General features: G+C 40.4%; 2 protein-coding genes and 1 pseudogene across 8 annotated transcripts in view; 2 read left to right on the plus strand and 1 right to left on the minus strand.

Moving 5' to 3' along the window:
- The window catches only part of LOC311619665 (zinc transporter ZIP1-like), a gene marked incomplete at its 5' end in the record, with an annotated part of 18,238 nt that extends 12,888 nt beyond the window's left edge, over window positions 1–5,350 (plus strand). The window contains 3 exon segments of the mRNA XM_084878233.1: window positions 4,033–4,423; window positions 4,426–4,654; window positions 4,656–5,350. Coding sequence (XP_084734359.1) covers window positions 4,033–4,423; window positions 4,426–4,654; window positions 4,656–5,082 — 1,047 coding nt within the window. The 3' untranslated portion in view covers window positions 5,083–5,350.
- Window positions 5,351–7,073: 1,723 nt separating this feature from the next.
- SMAD9 (SMAD family member 9) overlaps window positions 7,074–13,799 on the minus strand; it is a 109,141-nt gene continuing 102,415 nt past the window's right edge. For 5 of the 6 annotated variants that reach the window (XM_084879573.1, XM_084879572.1, XM_084879568.1 and 2 more), the window contains one exon: window positions 7,074–8,681. In XM_084879573.1, the coding sequence (XP_084735699.1) occupies window positions 8,538–8,681 (144 nt within the window). In that variant the 3' untranslated portion in view covers window positions 7,074–8,537. The remainder of the gene's footprint in view (window positions 8,682–13,799) is intronic. The other variant, XM_084879571.1, reaches the window with a different exon arrangement.
- LOC311620292 (small integral membrane protein 15-like) lies at window positions 8,700–10,528 on the plus strand (annotated as a pseudogene). Its single transcript has one exon. The product of its transcript is annotated as a small integral membrane protein 15-like (transcript).

Consider the following 13,799-nt stretch of genomic DNA (forward strand, 5'->3'; position numbering starts at 1 on the left):
AAGGCTTAATCTGGGTCCCAGATTGGAGATGGTGCAGGCTGGGCTGAGGGACACCCCCTAACCCCCAGTGCACGAGTTTTGTGAATCAGGCCTCTAGTTCTTTATTATAAACAACAAAAATAATACAGCTGTGCATTTGAAGGATAGTTGAAATCTAGATATTATAATTAAAAACATAAACAGAAGTAGTTTTTTTGTGTGTGTTTTACATTAATTTGAGCTCATCCTTAATATATACAGAATCACCTAATCTTGAATGCTGTTAAATCATAACAGAAATACAAAATTTGGAATGCATGTTATATTTTGCTGTAATTATTAAATATACATAACAAATATTAAAGGCCCATTAAAAAGTAAGTAGGAGCTTAAAGTATAGCAAGTGATATTTATAAAATGCTTGTGTCTTTGTTATGGGGTATTCAGTTCCTTAGAAGATGATATAAAGGGAATTTAAATGTTACAGTGTATTCCAACTTTTCCTGACTTATACAGAATGTAAAAAAAATAAATAAGTAAAGCATACAGTCAATGTGTTGAATAGTGACATAGTTCCAAAGTACAGGCAGATATTATTATTTTAGTTATATTCTTCATCCTTACAACTGAAGGTAAAGCACTTATTTGGTGTAGGTCTTCAATATTTTTAATGGATTGAATCCTTCACTCTGCATCTTTTATGGTTGCAATGTACCTCTCAAATAAACAAGTGAAGTAGGCGTGACTTCTGCTACTCTGACATTTTGAATATAGCTTAATATCTATTAAAATTTCACCTATTGATTTCAGAGAGGAAGGACGAGGGAGAGAGAGATAGAAACATCAATGATGAGAGAGAATCATTGATCGGCTGCCTCCTGCACACACCCCACTGGGGAGATAGAACCTGCAACCAGGCATGTGCCCTTGACTGGAATCGAATCTGGGACCCTTCAGTCAACAGGCTGACATTCAATCCACTGAGCCAAACTGGCTAGAGCCACCTATCAATTTTTTTAATAAGAAAAAAACATACCAAAAAATAAAACAGGCCTAAACAATATGATAAAAGTCTGTGTCTTGTGACATAGAGAATGTTATTATTCTTTATGTATATAACCCTTGTCCATGGCAACGTTGAACATGTTTAGCATCACTGATGTATTTCCTGGCTTAGCATGTCCACTTTTCTACTTAACCTATAAAAGAATACTATTACTTTTTTTGTATTGTCTACTTCAAGAAATGAATGCAATGAACACATTTGTAATCCTACATAATAAAAGCCTAATATGCTAAGTGTCCAGTCAACCAGTCAGCTGTTCAACCAATCAAATCATAATATGCTAATGGTTGCTCAACTGCTTGCTATGATATGCACTGACCACTAGGGGGCAGATGCTCCAAGCGGTAGGTTAGCTTGCTCTGGGGTCTGGCTGATTGGGACTGAGCTAGATAGGCCCTGATTGCGCACCTGAGGGAGCCCTTGACCTGGCCTGCACCCTCTTGCAATCCGGGACCCTCAAGGGATATCAGAGCCAGTTTGAGCCCTATCTTGCAGGCCAGGCCAAAGGACCCCACTGGTGCACAAATTTGTGCACTGGGCCTCTAATTCTAAAATAAAATACTGCATTATAGCTTTGGGAATCTTTTCCAGCAAAAAAAATTTTAAAGACTGATTAAAATGTGACTATGTTACAATGACTAAAGTGTTCACCTCTCATCAATTCTAAATTCTCTGAATTTCACACATATCCAAACAAAGGCTTTTAATAAGACATAAATGATGATGATGTTTATGTACCATTTTAATTATTTATTTTCAAATAAGTAATTCTGGAATATTTTATCCCAGTTTCTAAAAATTGTATACAAAATCAAGTTTTTTAAATGTCATTTACAAATAATCAGTTTTGACTAATTCTGTAAAGGTATAAGATCATCAGAGAATAATTTTTAAAATATATTTTTATTGAGTTTTTACAGAGAGGAAGAGAGAGGGATTAAAAGCCAGAAACATCGATCAGCTGCCTCTTGCACACCCCCTACTGGGGATGTGCCCGCAACCAAGGTACATGCCCTTGACTGGAATCGAACCTGGAACTTTTCAGTCTGCAGGCCGACACTATCCACTGAGCCAAACCGGTTAGGGCTCAGAAAATCAAGAAAGTTATGTTTGATCTCTGGATAAAAAACCATGTGGTGTACTTGCTGTTCTCTCATGGAATGATATTTGTATAAAAAAAGATTCACCATATTAATGCCCTTTCCAGGGAAAATGGGAGATGGAAAACTATTAGAAAATAGAAGGAACAGGAGGAGAAAAACTAGGCAGAAGAAAAGTAGCATTTATCCAAGGAAGTCTTCATCCAATACCTAAATGCTCAGAAGAGAAGGCAAATGATTTAAAAGAGATAATTAAGAAACCAATACATTTTTTAAGTCAAGAAAAATGGTATGTTCTGTTTTGCTTTGCAAATTCTGAAATATGAGGATGTCTACACAAACAGATATAGTATTAAACTCTCAGCCCAAGGGCTGGGCTGTCTCTTATTTACATTTGATTCTACAGCACCTAACATTGTACCTGGAACATACAGGTGCACAATTTATAGTTGATTAACCAATGAACTACAGGGTTTTCTAAACACTAAATAGGTTATCTAGTCTTCATGTAAAATGTAATATTTACTTTCTATTGTATATATGAAAGTTTCTATTATATAACACTAGTCATAGAGGTGACAGTAGTAACTCACTCATTTTTTTTCACATCATCATTTCTATCTTGAATACAATTTAATGAGAAATAACTACTGTGTTCACTAAGTTACAAAGAGTTGAGATAGAATGTATTAATGAAGAAACCTTTTGAATTACTGAAGTACAAGCATAACTGCCTTCTTCTTTTTTTTATTTATTAAATTTTATTGATTTTTCACAGAGAGGAGGAGAGAGGGATAGAGAGCTAGAAACATCAATCAGAGAGAATCATTGATTAGCTGCCTCTTGCACACCCCCTACTGGGGATGTGCCCGCAACCACGGTACATGCCCTTGACCGGAATCGAACCCGGGACCTTTCAGTCCGCAGGCCGACGCTCTACCACTGAGCCAAACTGGTCCCGGCAGCATAACTGCCTTCTTAAATTATAAATTTTTAAGAGGGTGTGATACTTTTTCAAGCAATGCAGTATTTAGTGGGTAGAACTTATATATATTATACATATATAAGAGTACCTAGAAATTTGGGGGATTTTCCTCTTTATTATCCAAGGGTAAATAAGAACAATTTTTAAACACTGTTTTTTTAATGTCCTATTATTCAATACTACTGTTCCCCAGAAATTGTATAGATTATGAAATTATTATCACTTTACTTGAGAAGTTATTTCCAGGTGTGAGAATTTAGCTTTATAAGAGCCTACCAGATTTGACCAGTAAATAATTTATTCAATAGAGATACTAAGTTAAATAACTCATAAGTTGATCTCAGTAATGGTCTTGATTTTCTCAAATCTTCACCATTGTTTTAATGACCTATAAATATTTAATATTTGCCAACGGGTGAGGAAAATAAGGCAAAAGAAGGGCCATCGCCCAGACACTTTTAATGTGGGGATGTGAGAAGGTGTAAGTAAACATACAATGCTTTTGTCCAACCCTCCTGTTATTACCTGCTTCTTCTTCATACAGGATCTACACACCTGGTCTTAGAGCTCCCTGTGCAGATTCATGCAGGATTAGAGCTCCCTGGTCTTAGAGCTCCCTGGCTGTTCATGCAGGATTGTCTGCAAGAACAGCCAGCTAAACAGGAGGCTCATTTCCTATGTGGAAAGCAGGAATCTCCTTGGGTGATTCTGTAACTAAGTTCTGGTCTTACAATTTGGGAATACAGCTCATTTCATGCTATTTTCATATTTATATTGCCATATTAGACTCATTGCTTTTTTTTACAGTAGTAAGATTATGAAGGAACATGACTTCAGCTTCGCAGTTTCTTTTCCAATTACAGTCTAAATTTGTTTAAAATGAACCACTAATATGAGCACAGGGGAATTCCCTGCTGGAGGCCAGAACCCCGCGGGTGCCACGGAGTGAGACCCTCGCGAGGTCTGAGAGTCAGTGGAGCAACCCTGGCCACCATGGGGCCTGGGGAGAACCGGAGCTCCTGGTGTGGCGCCCAGAGGCAGTCGCCTCGGACCCCCCCCTGCCTGTGGGGCTGGAGGTGAAGTTGGGGGCCCTGGTGCTCCTGCTGGTGCTCACGCTCATCTGCAGTCTGGTGCCCATCTGTGTGCTACGCCGACTCGGAGCGAACCCCGAAGCCTCGGCCTTCCGCCAGAAAGCCCTGAGCCTGGTAAGCTGCTTTGCCGGTGTGTGTGTGTGTGTGTGTGTGTGTGTGTGTGTGTGTGTGTGTGTGTTTCTGGCCACCTGCCTCCTGGACCTGTCTCCCTGGCAGCCCTGCACATGACGCTTCAGGAAGTGGCCATGGGCTTCTTCCTGGTCCTGGTGATGGAGCAGATCACGCTGGCTTACAGGGAGCAGTTGGTGCCACCACCTCGAGAGGAGACAAGGGCGCTGCTGGGAACAACGAATGGTTGGCCGCAGCACTGGCACGATGGGCAAGGCCTCCCACAGGCGAGCGGAGCTCTGGCAGCTCCCTCAGCCCTGCGTGCCTGTGTTCTCCCTGGCTCTGCACTCGGTGTTCGAGGGGCTGGCGGTGGGGCTGCAGCGAGACCGGGCTCGGGCCATGGAGCTGTGCCTGGGTCTGCTGTTCCATAAGGGTATTCTGGCCGTCAGCTTGTCCCTGAGGCTGCTGCAGAGCCACCTGCGAGCAAAGGTGGTGGCTGGCTGTGGCATTCTCTTCTCATGCACGACACCCCTGGGCATCGGGCTGGGTGCGGCTCTGGCAGAATCAGCTGGCCCACTGCACCAGCTGGCCCAGTCTGTGCTGGAGGGCATGGCAGCTGGCACCTTTCTTGGTATCATTTACTTGGAAATCCTGCCCCAGGAGCTGGCCACTTCTGACAAGAGGATCCTCAAGGTCATTCTGCTCCTATCAGGCTTTGCCCTACCGACTGGCCTACTCTTTATCCAAGTCTAAGAGACTCCAAGAGGGGCAAGGGGAGACTGGGAACCAGGTGCCCCTTGACCTACCTTCCACCCTCAAGAATGGGGAAGGGGAGAATCCAAGATGGCTGCTCGGGTAGGCACCTAGCCGCAGCCGCATGCAACAATTTCAATAAAATACAACTAAAATATAAAATGGACATTACCCAGAACTACAGGAAAGTCGACTGACTGGAAATTCTACAACGAGAAGCAAGGAGAAAACCAGAAGGAAGCGCGGAGGAGCTGTAAAAGCCCAAGGTACGGAGACACGCGGCGCGCGGAGAGGACGGAGCCGGAGAGGAGGGAGGCCGAGGGCCTGGCTGGCGTTCCCTAGCGGAAAGGAGATAAACACTCCGACTGTGCTGGGCCCCTGACTGCTCTGAACCCCAGTTCTGGGCCAGACCCCGGGGACCCAGGCTCACCCATAGGGAGCTGGGCTGTAAGGCGAAAGGAGGTCCCAGAGGCGCGCACACTGCGCGCAGAGAAGGGACGGCCGGCTGTGCCGTAGGACTGCCCTGGCGGGAAGGAGACAGGCTCCAGACTGCTCTGAACGCCATCTCCAACTCCACTTCCAACTGAACTGAACCCCAGTTTCGGGCCCATTGCAGGAGAGCCTACACTGTTTGGCAGCAGGCGAAAATCGAGGGCACCTTTCTCTCAGAGGTGCTTGCAACAAGTACTGAAGGACCCTGAGTCTCAGGAGTTGCATAGGGCGGGGCTGACGAAAGCCAAGGCTGTAGGCTCCACCCTGAAACTCCGCCCCATCAGGAAAGCTGCCTGCGAAAATGCCTAAACCAAATAGATCACAAACGAAAGAAATGGAGGACAAAAAGCGACTGGATATAGAGTTCAAAACCACACTTATAAGGTTTTTCAAGAATCTCCTAGAAAAGGCCGATAAAATAAATGAGACCTATGAGGATATGAAAAGGACGCAAAAAGAAATGATAAGGGATCAACAAGAAATAAAGAATACATTGTCTGAAATAAAAAATATTTTACAGAGTCCTAAAAACAGAATAGAAGATCGCAAGAATCAAGTCAAAGATTTGGAACATAAAGAGCCAGAAGACACTCCTCTGCAGAAGCTAGAAGGCGAGAGAATCCAGAAAATTGAAGATAATGTAAGAAACCTCTGGGACAACTTCAAACGATCCAACATCAGAATCATGGGGGTCCCAGAAGATGAGAGAGAGCAAGATATCGAAAACATACTGAAAGAAATAGTGACAGAAAACTTCCCCCACCTGGTGAAAGAATTGGACTTACAAGTCCAGGAAGCACACAGAACCCCAAATAAGAGGAATCCAAAGAGGACCACACCAAGACAAATCATAATTAAGATTCCAAGAGCAAAGGACAAAGAGAGAATATTAAAAGCAGCAAGAGCTAAGCAGGTGGTTACCTATAAAGGAGCACCTATATGATTGTCAGCTGATTTCTCAACAGAAACCATGCAGGCCAGACGGGAATGGCAAGAAATATTCAAGGTGATGAATAGCAAGAACCTACAGCCAAAAATACTCTACCCAGCAAAGCTATCACTCAGAATCGAAGGTCAGATAAAGAGCTTCACTAATAAAAAAAAGCTAAAGGAGTTCATCACCACCAAACCAGAATTATATGAATTGCTGAAGGGGGTTCTTTCAGAAGAGAAAGTAAATAAAGATAAAAATTATGAACAACAAATACGTAACTATCAACAAGTGAATCTAAAAACCAAGGAAATTAAAAAAAAATCTGATGAACAATATTAACTGTTGAATATAATAGAATCAGAGGTATGGAAGGGGAGTGAACTGATGATTCTTGGGGAAAAAGGGAGAGGGGGATGTGGGAAGAGACAACATAAACTGTGCACCTATGGATGAGGACAATGGGGGGTGGGGAAAGGGCAGAGGGTGGGGTGGGAAGGGGAAGGAAAGGAACACTTGTAATAATATGAACAATAAAAATTTATTTAAAAAAAAAAAAAAAGAATGGGGAAGGGACGTATTGAAGTCCAAAGAGTTCTGAGAGGTGAGGATGGAGCTTTTGGGACAATCTGACCAATGGGAAAGAAGTGGGTAGATAAAAGTCTGATCCCCAGGCTCAAGGGACAAAACAAGATCAGGTCACTAAAGACATGATCAAGAGGCATTAGTATTAGGGAAGACACTGAGCACTAGAATTGGGCAGACACTACACAGGGACAAACTGCCACGGGAGGCTTTGGGATGGAAGTAGAGAGGACACAGACCCAGAGTCAGCAATTCTCTTGTTTCTAGCCCATTTCAGCTCTCTGTCATTAGGAGTGGATCCCTCCTAATTTTCTTACTCCTATTCTCACATCTTTCTCCTTCCCTTCACCCAAGACACTAGTGCCAACTGGCCTCTTTCTGCCAGTATTGGTACCTTCTCTGGCTTCCCCAGTTCTGCTCACTCTATTTTTAAAGTGCCAAATAAAATGCCCTCCCTCTTTCTCAAAGCACAGTGATGCACTGAGCCCTTGCTCAGCACCTCAGTGAAGGGGTCCTTTTGCTCCTTATTTTACTCCCAGATTCCGGTGTGGGGCAGAAATGTTTGTTGAGTTGGAGTGGAGGGAGGGTTGGCAGCTCTGAGGGCCCTACCATTGCTGCACTCTAGGAATACTGAACATGGATATATGGTGCCCATATGCCACAGGTGATAAACATTGAGCCAAAACTTTTTATATCATAGAAGCCCAAGGGGACATGGGGAATGTTCACCCCCAGAGTTATTGGGAGTGGCAGTGGGGGGCTGAGCACAGGGCCATATTCTCTAGAATCTATTTTACTTACTGATCTGTTTTGGTATATGTTCCCCAAATAAAAGATGTTTCTCTAAAAAAAATAAAAAATAAATTAAAAATAAATAAAAATATGAGCACAACTGTCCAAGTATAAGTATTTCAACTTCAGAAATAAAGTTTATGTGTCTTATCTTACATAACATTGTATAAGCTTATTTTTTTTCTTGCCAATAGCACTAAAAGTGAAATCATTTAAATTAAATGAGTTTGATTGCTACATTTTGTCTAAAAGTGTTATTTACTCTAGTGCTGCTACTACCCGACTTTTGCTGTATAAACAGTTTTAGTATTTTTCTGGTGGGCGACACAACCTGCCTTATATTCACGTTGCTGACTAAAGCTGCCTTTTGTTATACAGTACCAAAAACCTTTAGATACTATTGATAGAGTTGCCTTTCTTTGTTTCCTCCCACAAATGGAGCTGCTGCTTCTTACATCATAGGAGCAAAAAACCCTGCTTTTCTATGGCATCAGCTTAACTAGAAAGCAGAAAATAAGTGGTGATAAAACAGATGAACAGTATATATTACGTATTTACAGATATACTTAGACACTTTAGTTGCAAATCTGAAATGATATAAGCCACTGTCTGCAACAGCATCTGTTCTATAAAAATGGGGATTAATACTTAACTATTAAGACACAGAAGAAATCGGGTTATGTGGAGAGCCCATTTGAGTCAGAACTTTGTCCAACCACTGCAGTGGCCCGTGAAGATGAATCTCAATCCAGCAGGGGGTGCTCGTGACATCCTGGCGATGGTACTCAGCTCCCCAACCCTGGAAAGCAAGAGTGGAGCCAAGAGTGATTGTGTCAGACTTTGCAGTCAGCCTCCAGAGGCACAACACAGAGCTCAGTGGACACTTAATCAAGGCAACAGAGTAGCTCTCAAGACCTGGGAGAATATAAACTATATTAAGTACAGGATAAGTTTTGCATCAACCAGACATCCTAAGATGAGTCCAAATCAATGCTTTTCTTTGGGTCACAACTAAATGCATGAACCTATACATGTTTAGGCTCTAGTCATGTCAGAAACAATGGCAACTCATTTTCTCCCCACAAGGGAAGAAACTTGAACTTATGTTCACCCCCATAAGGCTGAAGACAGTGTTTTGAACAAAATGGTAACTGCAGACCAAAGATGGATCTGAAACTTATAAAGGAAGAACTAGAGGATGCTCTTCATTTTTCAGGATTGATTTAAAAACTTATTCCTCCTGTTTCTCTGGCTCGCTTTGAGCAATTTCCTATTTATTACCGTTTATAGGAGAGGCAGCAAATAACTAACTAAATGAATAGATAAGTAAATAAGTTTGTATATTTTTTCTCTGTATGAAAAGTTATTTTTAAAATGAGGACAGATCCAGTTAAGCAAATTAGTTTTGTTATTGGGAAAATTGATTCTCTGTAAAGTTATTTAAAAGTTGGATTTCAGGAGTTGGGAATTGGGGTCTGAGTCCAAGCATATAGAATTAAACCTCTTAAAGTGTGTAGTAGAGCTAAAGAAGAAGACAACCAACCAGGGGTCATCCATCTGAAATTGTAATAGGCTCACTAATAGAGGACAAAGTTAGAGATCACAACTCAAGCATAAGACCCTTTTCCTAACACTGCTACAAAGATGTTTGACATAAAGACTTGGGCTGAGCATGTTATGGAATGGGCTGCAAAGGATCCATATGACTTCCTTACAAGTTATTTTGGCCCTTACTCCATTGTTTCTAGCAAGTGCTGTACTATCCTGGAAACTGGCCAAGAAGATTGAGACCAGGGAAAAGGAGCAAAAGAAAAAACAAAAACATCAAGAAAATATTGCAAAAGCTAAATGACTGAAAAATGACTGCAGGAATGAACAGGCTCCGTAACCAGAGGAAACTCATTTGGGAAATTATGCAGCTTTGGAAGGACCCTGTAAGGTTTCTTTTCTGAGCATATGGAAGAATCATGTTAGTTCTGACCACTACTGTAGCAACTTTTAGGGTTTTGTATAGAAGTCTATTGACAGTTCTTGTAAATTGACATTTATTATACTAAAAATGCTTTATAACTGACTTAGTCTTTTGCCATTTTGCAGCTTAAATCATCCAGTGGAGAAAAAAATGACTTTGGATTATGAACTCTATTCAAATACTGACTCAAAAAAAGGTTCCTGTTCTGGACAAAAGAGACCAAGAATGTAAAAATGAGAACTGTCCTGAGGGGAAAAGCATGCTTTGGCTTAAAAAGAGATACAGCATATTTATTATATATATATTTTTTTTATCATTATTGCTTATGTCTTAGAATCATTTATGGCTTTCTCAAAGCAAAATATTATTAATCAGTGAGTATTTCATTATCTACATCTTTCTCATTCTAGCCTTTGAGAAACTGATAATTATCAGAAATTCTGCCTTTTTAAAAATATAATTTTATAAAAAGTTCCCTCACCTTGATTATATAGAGTACCACCTACCAACAATTTTATACTTGTAAACACCACCATTTACTTAGAGATGTCTTGTTGAGTAGCTTAACAATGTGATATAAAGCTTGCAGTAAAAATGCCAACCCTTGAAGAACTTTGGAACCAGTTTATTCTTACTCGTTCTAAGAAGAAATGTGAAGTAGTTAAAATGTCTTATCTGATAATTTGCTGATTATATAGATACCACTTTTAATTTTTATTCCATTTTTTTAACTCATGTAGTGATGTTCTATAATTTTTGATTCAACAAGTTCACAGTGAAAATTAAAATTTCAATTTTTTTTAAGGAACTCAAAGAGTAAGTCATATTTCATAAATGGTAAAGAAAGGCTTAATATTTGGAAAATTTTGTTTGGTATAATAATTGGGTGAAAAAGATAAATTATGTCAAAATAAGAATGTGTTGTAATCCTATATAATAAAAGCCTAATATGCTAAGTGTCTGTTCAACCAATCAAAACGTAATATGCTAATGCTAATAAGGCCACTCAACTGCTCACTATGATATGCACTGACCACCAGGGTCAGGTGCTTCAACAGGTAGGTTAGCTTGTTGCTGGAGGCTGGCCAATCGGAACTGAGAGAGGAGCGGGCCTAAGCCATCAGTTGGACATCCCCTGAGGACTCCTGGATTGTGAGAGGGTGCAGGCCAGGCTGAGGGACCCCCCACACACTGAGTGCACGTATTTCATGCACCGGGCCTCTCGTTAGAAATAAAAAGCTAAAGGATATTTCCTTCAGTTAAATATAATTGAAACTTTTTACTATGTAACATGGCTTTTATAAATGCATGGTCCAATAATTTTACTCACTGTCAGTATTTAATAGCATTAATATTTTCCTCATTTCTGGTAATAATTAATTCTAAATTACAGAAATTATCCAACAGCTTTAATTAAAAAATGAAAGTAGATATTGATATAAAATTGGTACATTTTTATTTTTTAAAAAGTTAGATTTCAAACACCATGCTGCCTGATCACACTTTACATATGTGACTAGAAATTTCAAGTGAACCCTTGAAATTTGGAAATCGTAGCATTCTTTCCCCACCCTTTTTCATTTCTCCTACCCTTCCACCTACTCTTCCAGCCTGCTTACAACAGATTTTCTTTTTTCCTATTTTAATGAGAGAAAGGAAGCAATCAGAAGAGAATTTTCATAGCACTGCACCCACAGACTTGACCTTTCTACCTTTTACTATAGATTATCTGTGTTTCTAAATAAGCCATAAGACTTACTCATCTCTGGGAACAGCATTCCAGAAACTCTCCCCATTCTCTCTTTTTTCTTTCCATCAAATCATCATCATGATGCTGAAATGTCTTCCATCTTCAAAATACTTCTCTTGGCATTACAACCACCACAGATTACCGTTTTATGTCTTTGACTCCCTTTGTAGCAAAACCCCTCAAAAACAGGCATCTACACTGGCTGTCTCAATTCCTCTTTGTCCATTCTCTCTTAAATCCATTCTAATCAACATTTCACCCAGCCTTCAACAGTATTGTTCTTATCAAATTAATGATCAGCTTTCAGTCTTTGTGTCACATGGACAGTATTTGCTGTAGTTCATCCCCTCTCCTCCACAATGTATTTTCTTTTTTTGGCTGAGAAAGGACCTTCCTTTCTTGGTTTTACTACTATTTTGGTGGTGGCACATTCTCAGTTTTCTTTACTGGTTCTTTCTCTTCTCCACTATCTTTTCTTTTCTTTTTTCTTTCTTTCTTTTTTTTTTTTTTTAAACACACCTTTATTGTCTGTCTCCATAGGTAATGCATATCCTATATAATAAAGAGGTAATAAGCAAAATGACCATCATGCCCTTGCATAAGATGGCCACGCCCATGTGGTCACAAGATGGCTGGCATGGGAGGGCAGTTGGTGGTGATCAGGCCAGAGAGAGGGCAGTTAAGGGGGGACCAGGTCTGTAGGGAGAGCAGTTAGGGGCAAGCGGGCTGGCAAGGGAGAGCAGCTGGAGGCAATTGGGCCAACAGGAGAGGGCAGTTGGGGGAAATTAGGCTGGCAGGGGAGCAGTTAGGCATTGATCAAGTTGGCAGGAAGAAGCCATTAGGAGCAATCAGGAAGGCAGGCAGGTGAGCAGTTGGGAGCCAACAGTCCTGGATTGTGAGAGGGATGTCCAACTGCCAGTTTAGGACCAATCCCTGTGAGTCCCAGATTGGAGAGGGTGCAGGTTGGGTTAAGGAACACCCCACTTACTCAGTGCATGAATTTCATGCACCAGGCCTCTAGTATGCATATAAGATCTTTGTTTAATCTCTTCCCACCCGCTTCCCTCTGAAAATTGTCAGTTTGTTCCATTTCCATGCCTCTGATTATATTTTATTCACCAGTTTATTTTGTTCATTTACTTTTATATTCATCTATTTTTACTTTTAGGTTCAATTGTTGATAGGTATGTATTTGTTGTCATTTTGTTGTTCATATTTTTTATCTTTTCTTTTTTTTCTTCCTCTTAAAAAATGCCCTTCAACATTTCATATAATACTGCTTTGGTGGTGATGAACTCATTTAGCATCTTCTTGTCTGTGAAGCTCTCTCTGACCTTCAATTCTAAATGAGAGCATTGCTGGGTAGAGTAATCTTGGTTGTAGTCCTTGCTATTCATCATTTTCAATATTTCTTGCCTGCCATTCTTATCTGCCATGCATAGTTTCTGTTGGGAAATCAGCTGACAGTCATATGAGCATTCCCATGTAGGTAACTAACTGCTTTTCTATTGCTGCTTTTAAGATTCTCTCTTTGTCTTTAGCCCTTGATATTTTAATTATTATGTGTCTTGGTGTGGTCCCTTTTGGGTTGCTCTTGTTTGGGACTCTCTGTGCTTCCTGGGCTTGTGTACCTATTTTCCCCCCCCACCAGATAGGGGAAGTTTTCTGTCATTATTTCTAGGTTTTCAATATCTTGCTCTCCCTCTTCATCTGGCACTCCCATAATGTGAACATTGGTATACTTGAAATTCTCAGAAGCCCCTTACAGTATATTTATATTTTTGGATTCTTTTTTCTTTTTGCTCTTCTGATTGGGTGGTTTTTGCTTCCTCATATTTTAAATCATTGATTTGATTTTCAGAATCCTCTCCTCTACTGTTGAATCCATGTATATTATTCTTTATTTCAGTCAGTGTATACTTAATTTCTGAATGGTTCTTTTCCATTTTTTTGCAGGTTTCTAGAAGATTCTTGAGTAAACTTATAACCATGGTTTTGAACTCTATATCCAGTAGTTTGCTTTCTTCCATTTCTTTTATTTGTGACATGTTTCTTGGTCTCTGTATTTTGGTTGTTTCCCTGTGTTTGTTTCTGTTTTAGGTAAAGCTGCTAAGTCTCCTTCAGTTGGTAGAGTGCCCATGTGTAGTAAGTATTCTATAAGATCCAGTGGCTCAGCCTTGCCAATCATGTGAGCT

Source organism: Pipistrellus hanaki (genome assembly GCF_964339955.1).
Source record: "Pipistrellus hanaki genome assembly, chromosome: 3".
NCBI classification, from domain to species: domain Eukaryota; kingdom Metazoa; phylum Chordata; class Mammalia; order Chiroptera; family Vespertilionidae; genus Pipistrellus; species Pipistrellus hanaki.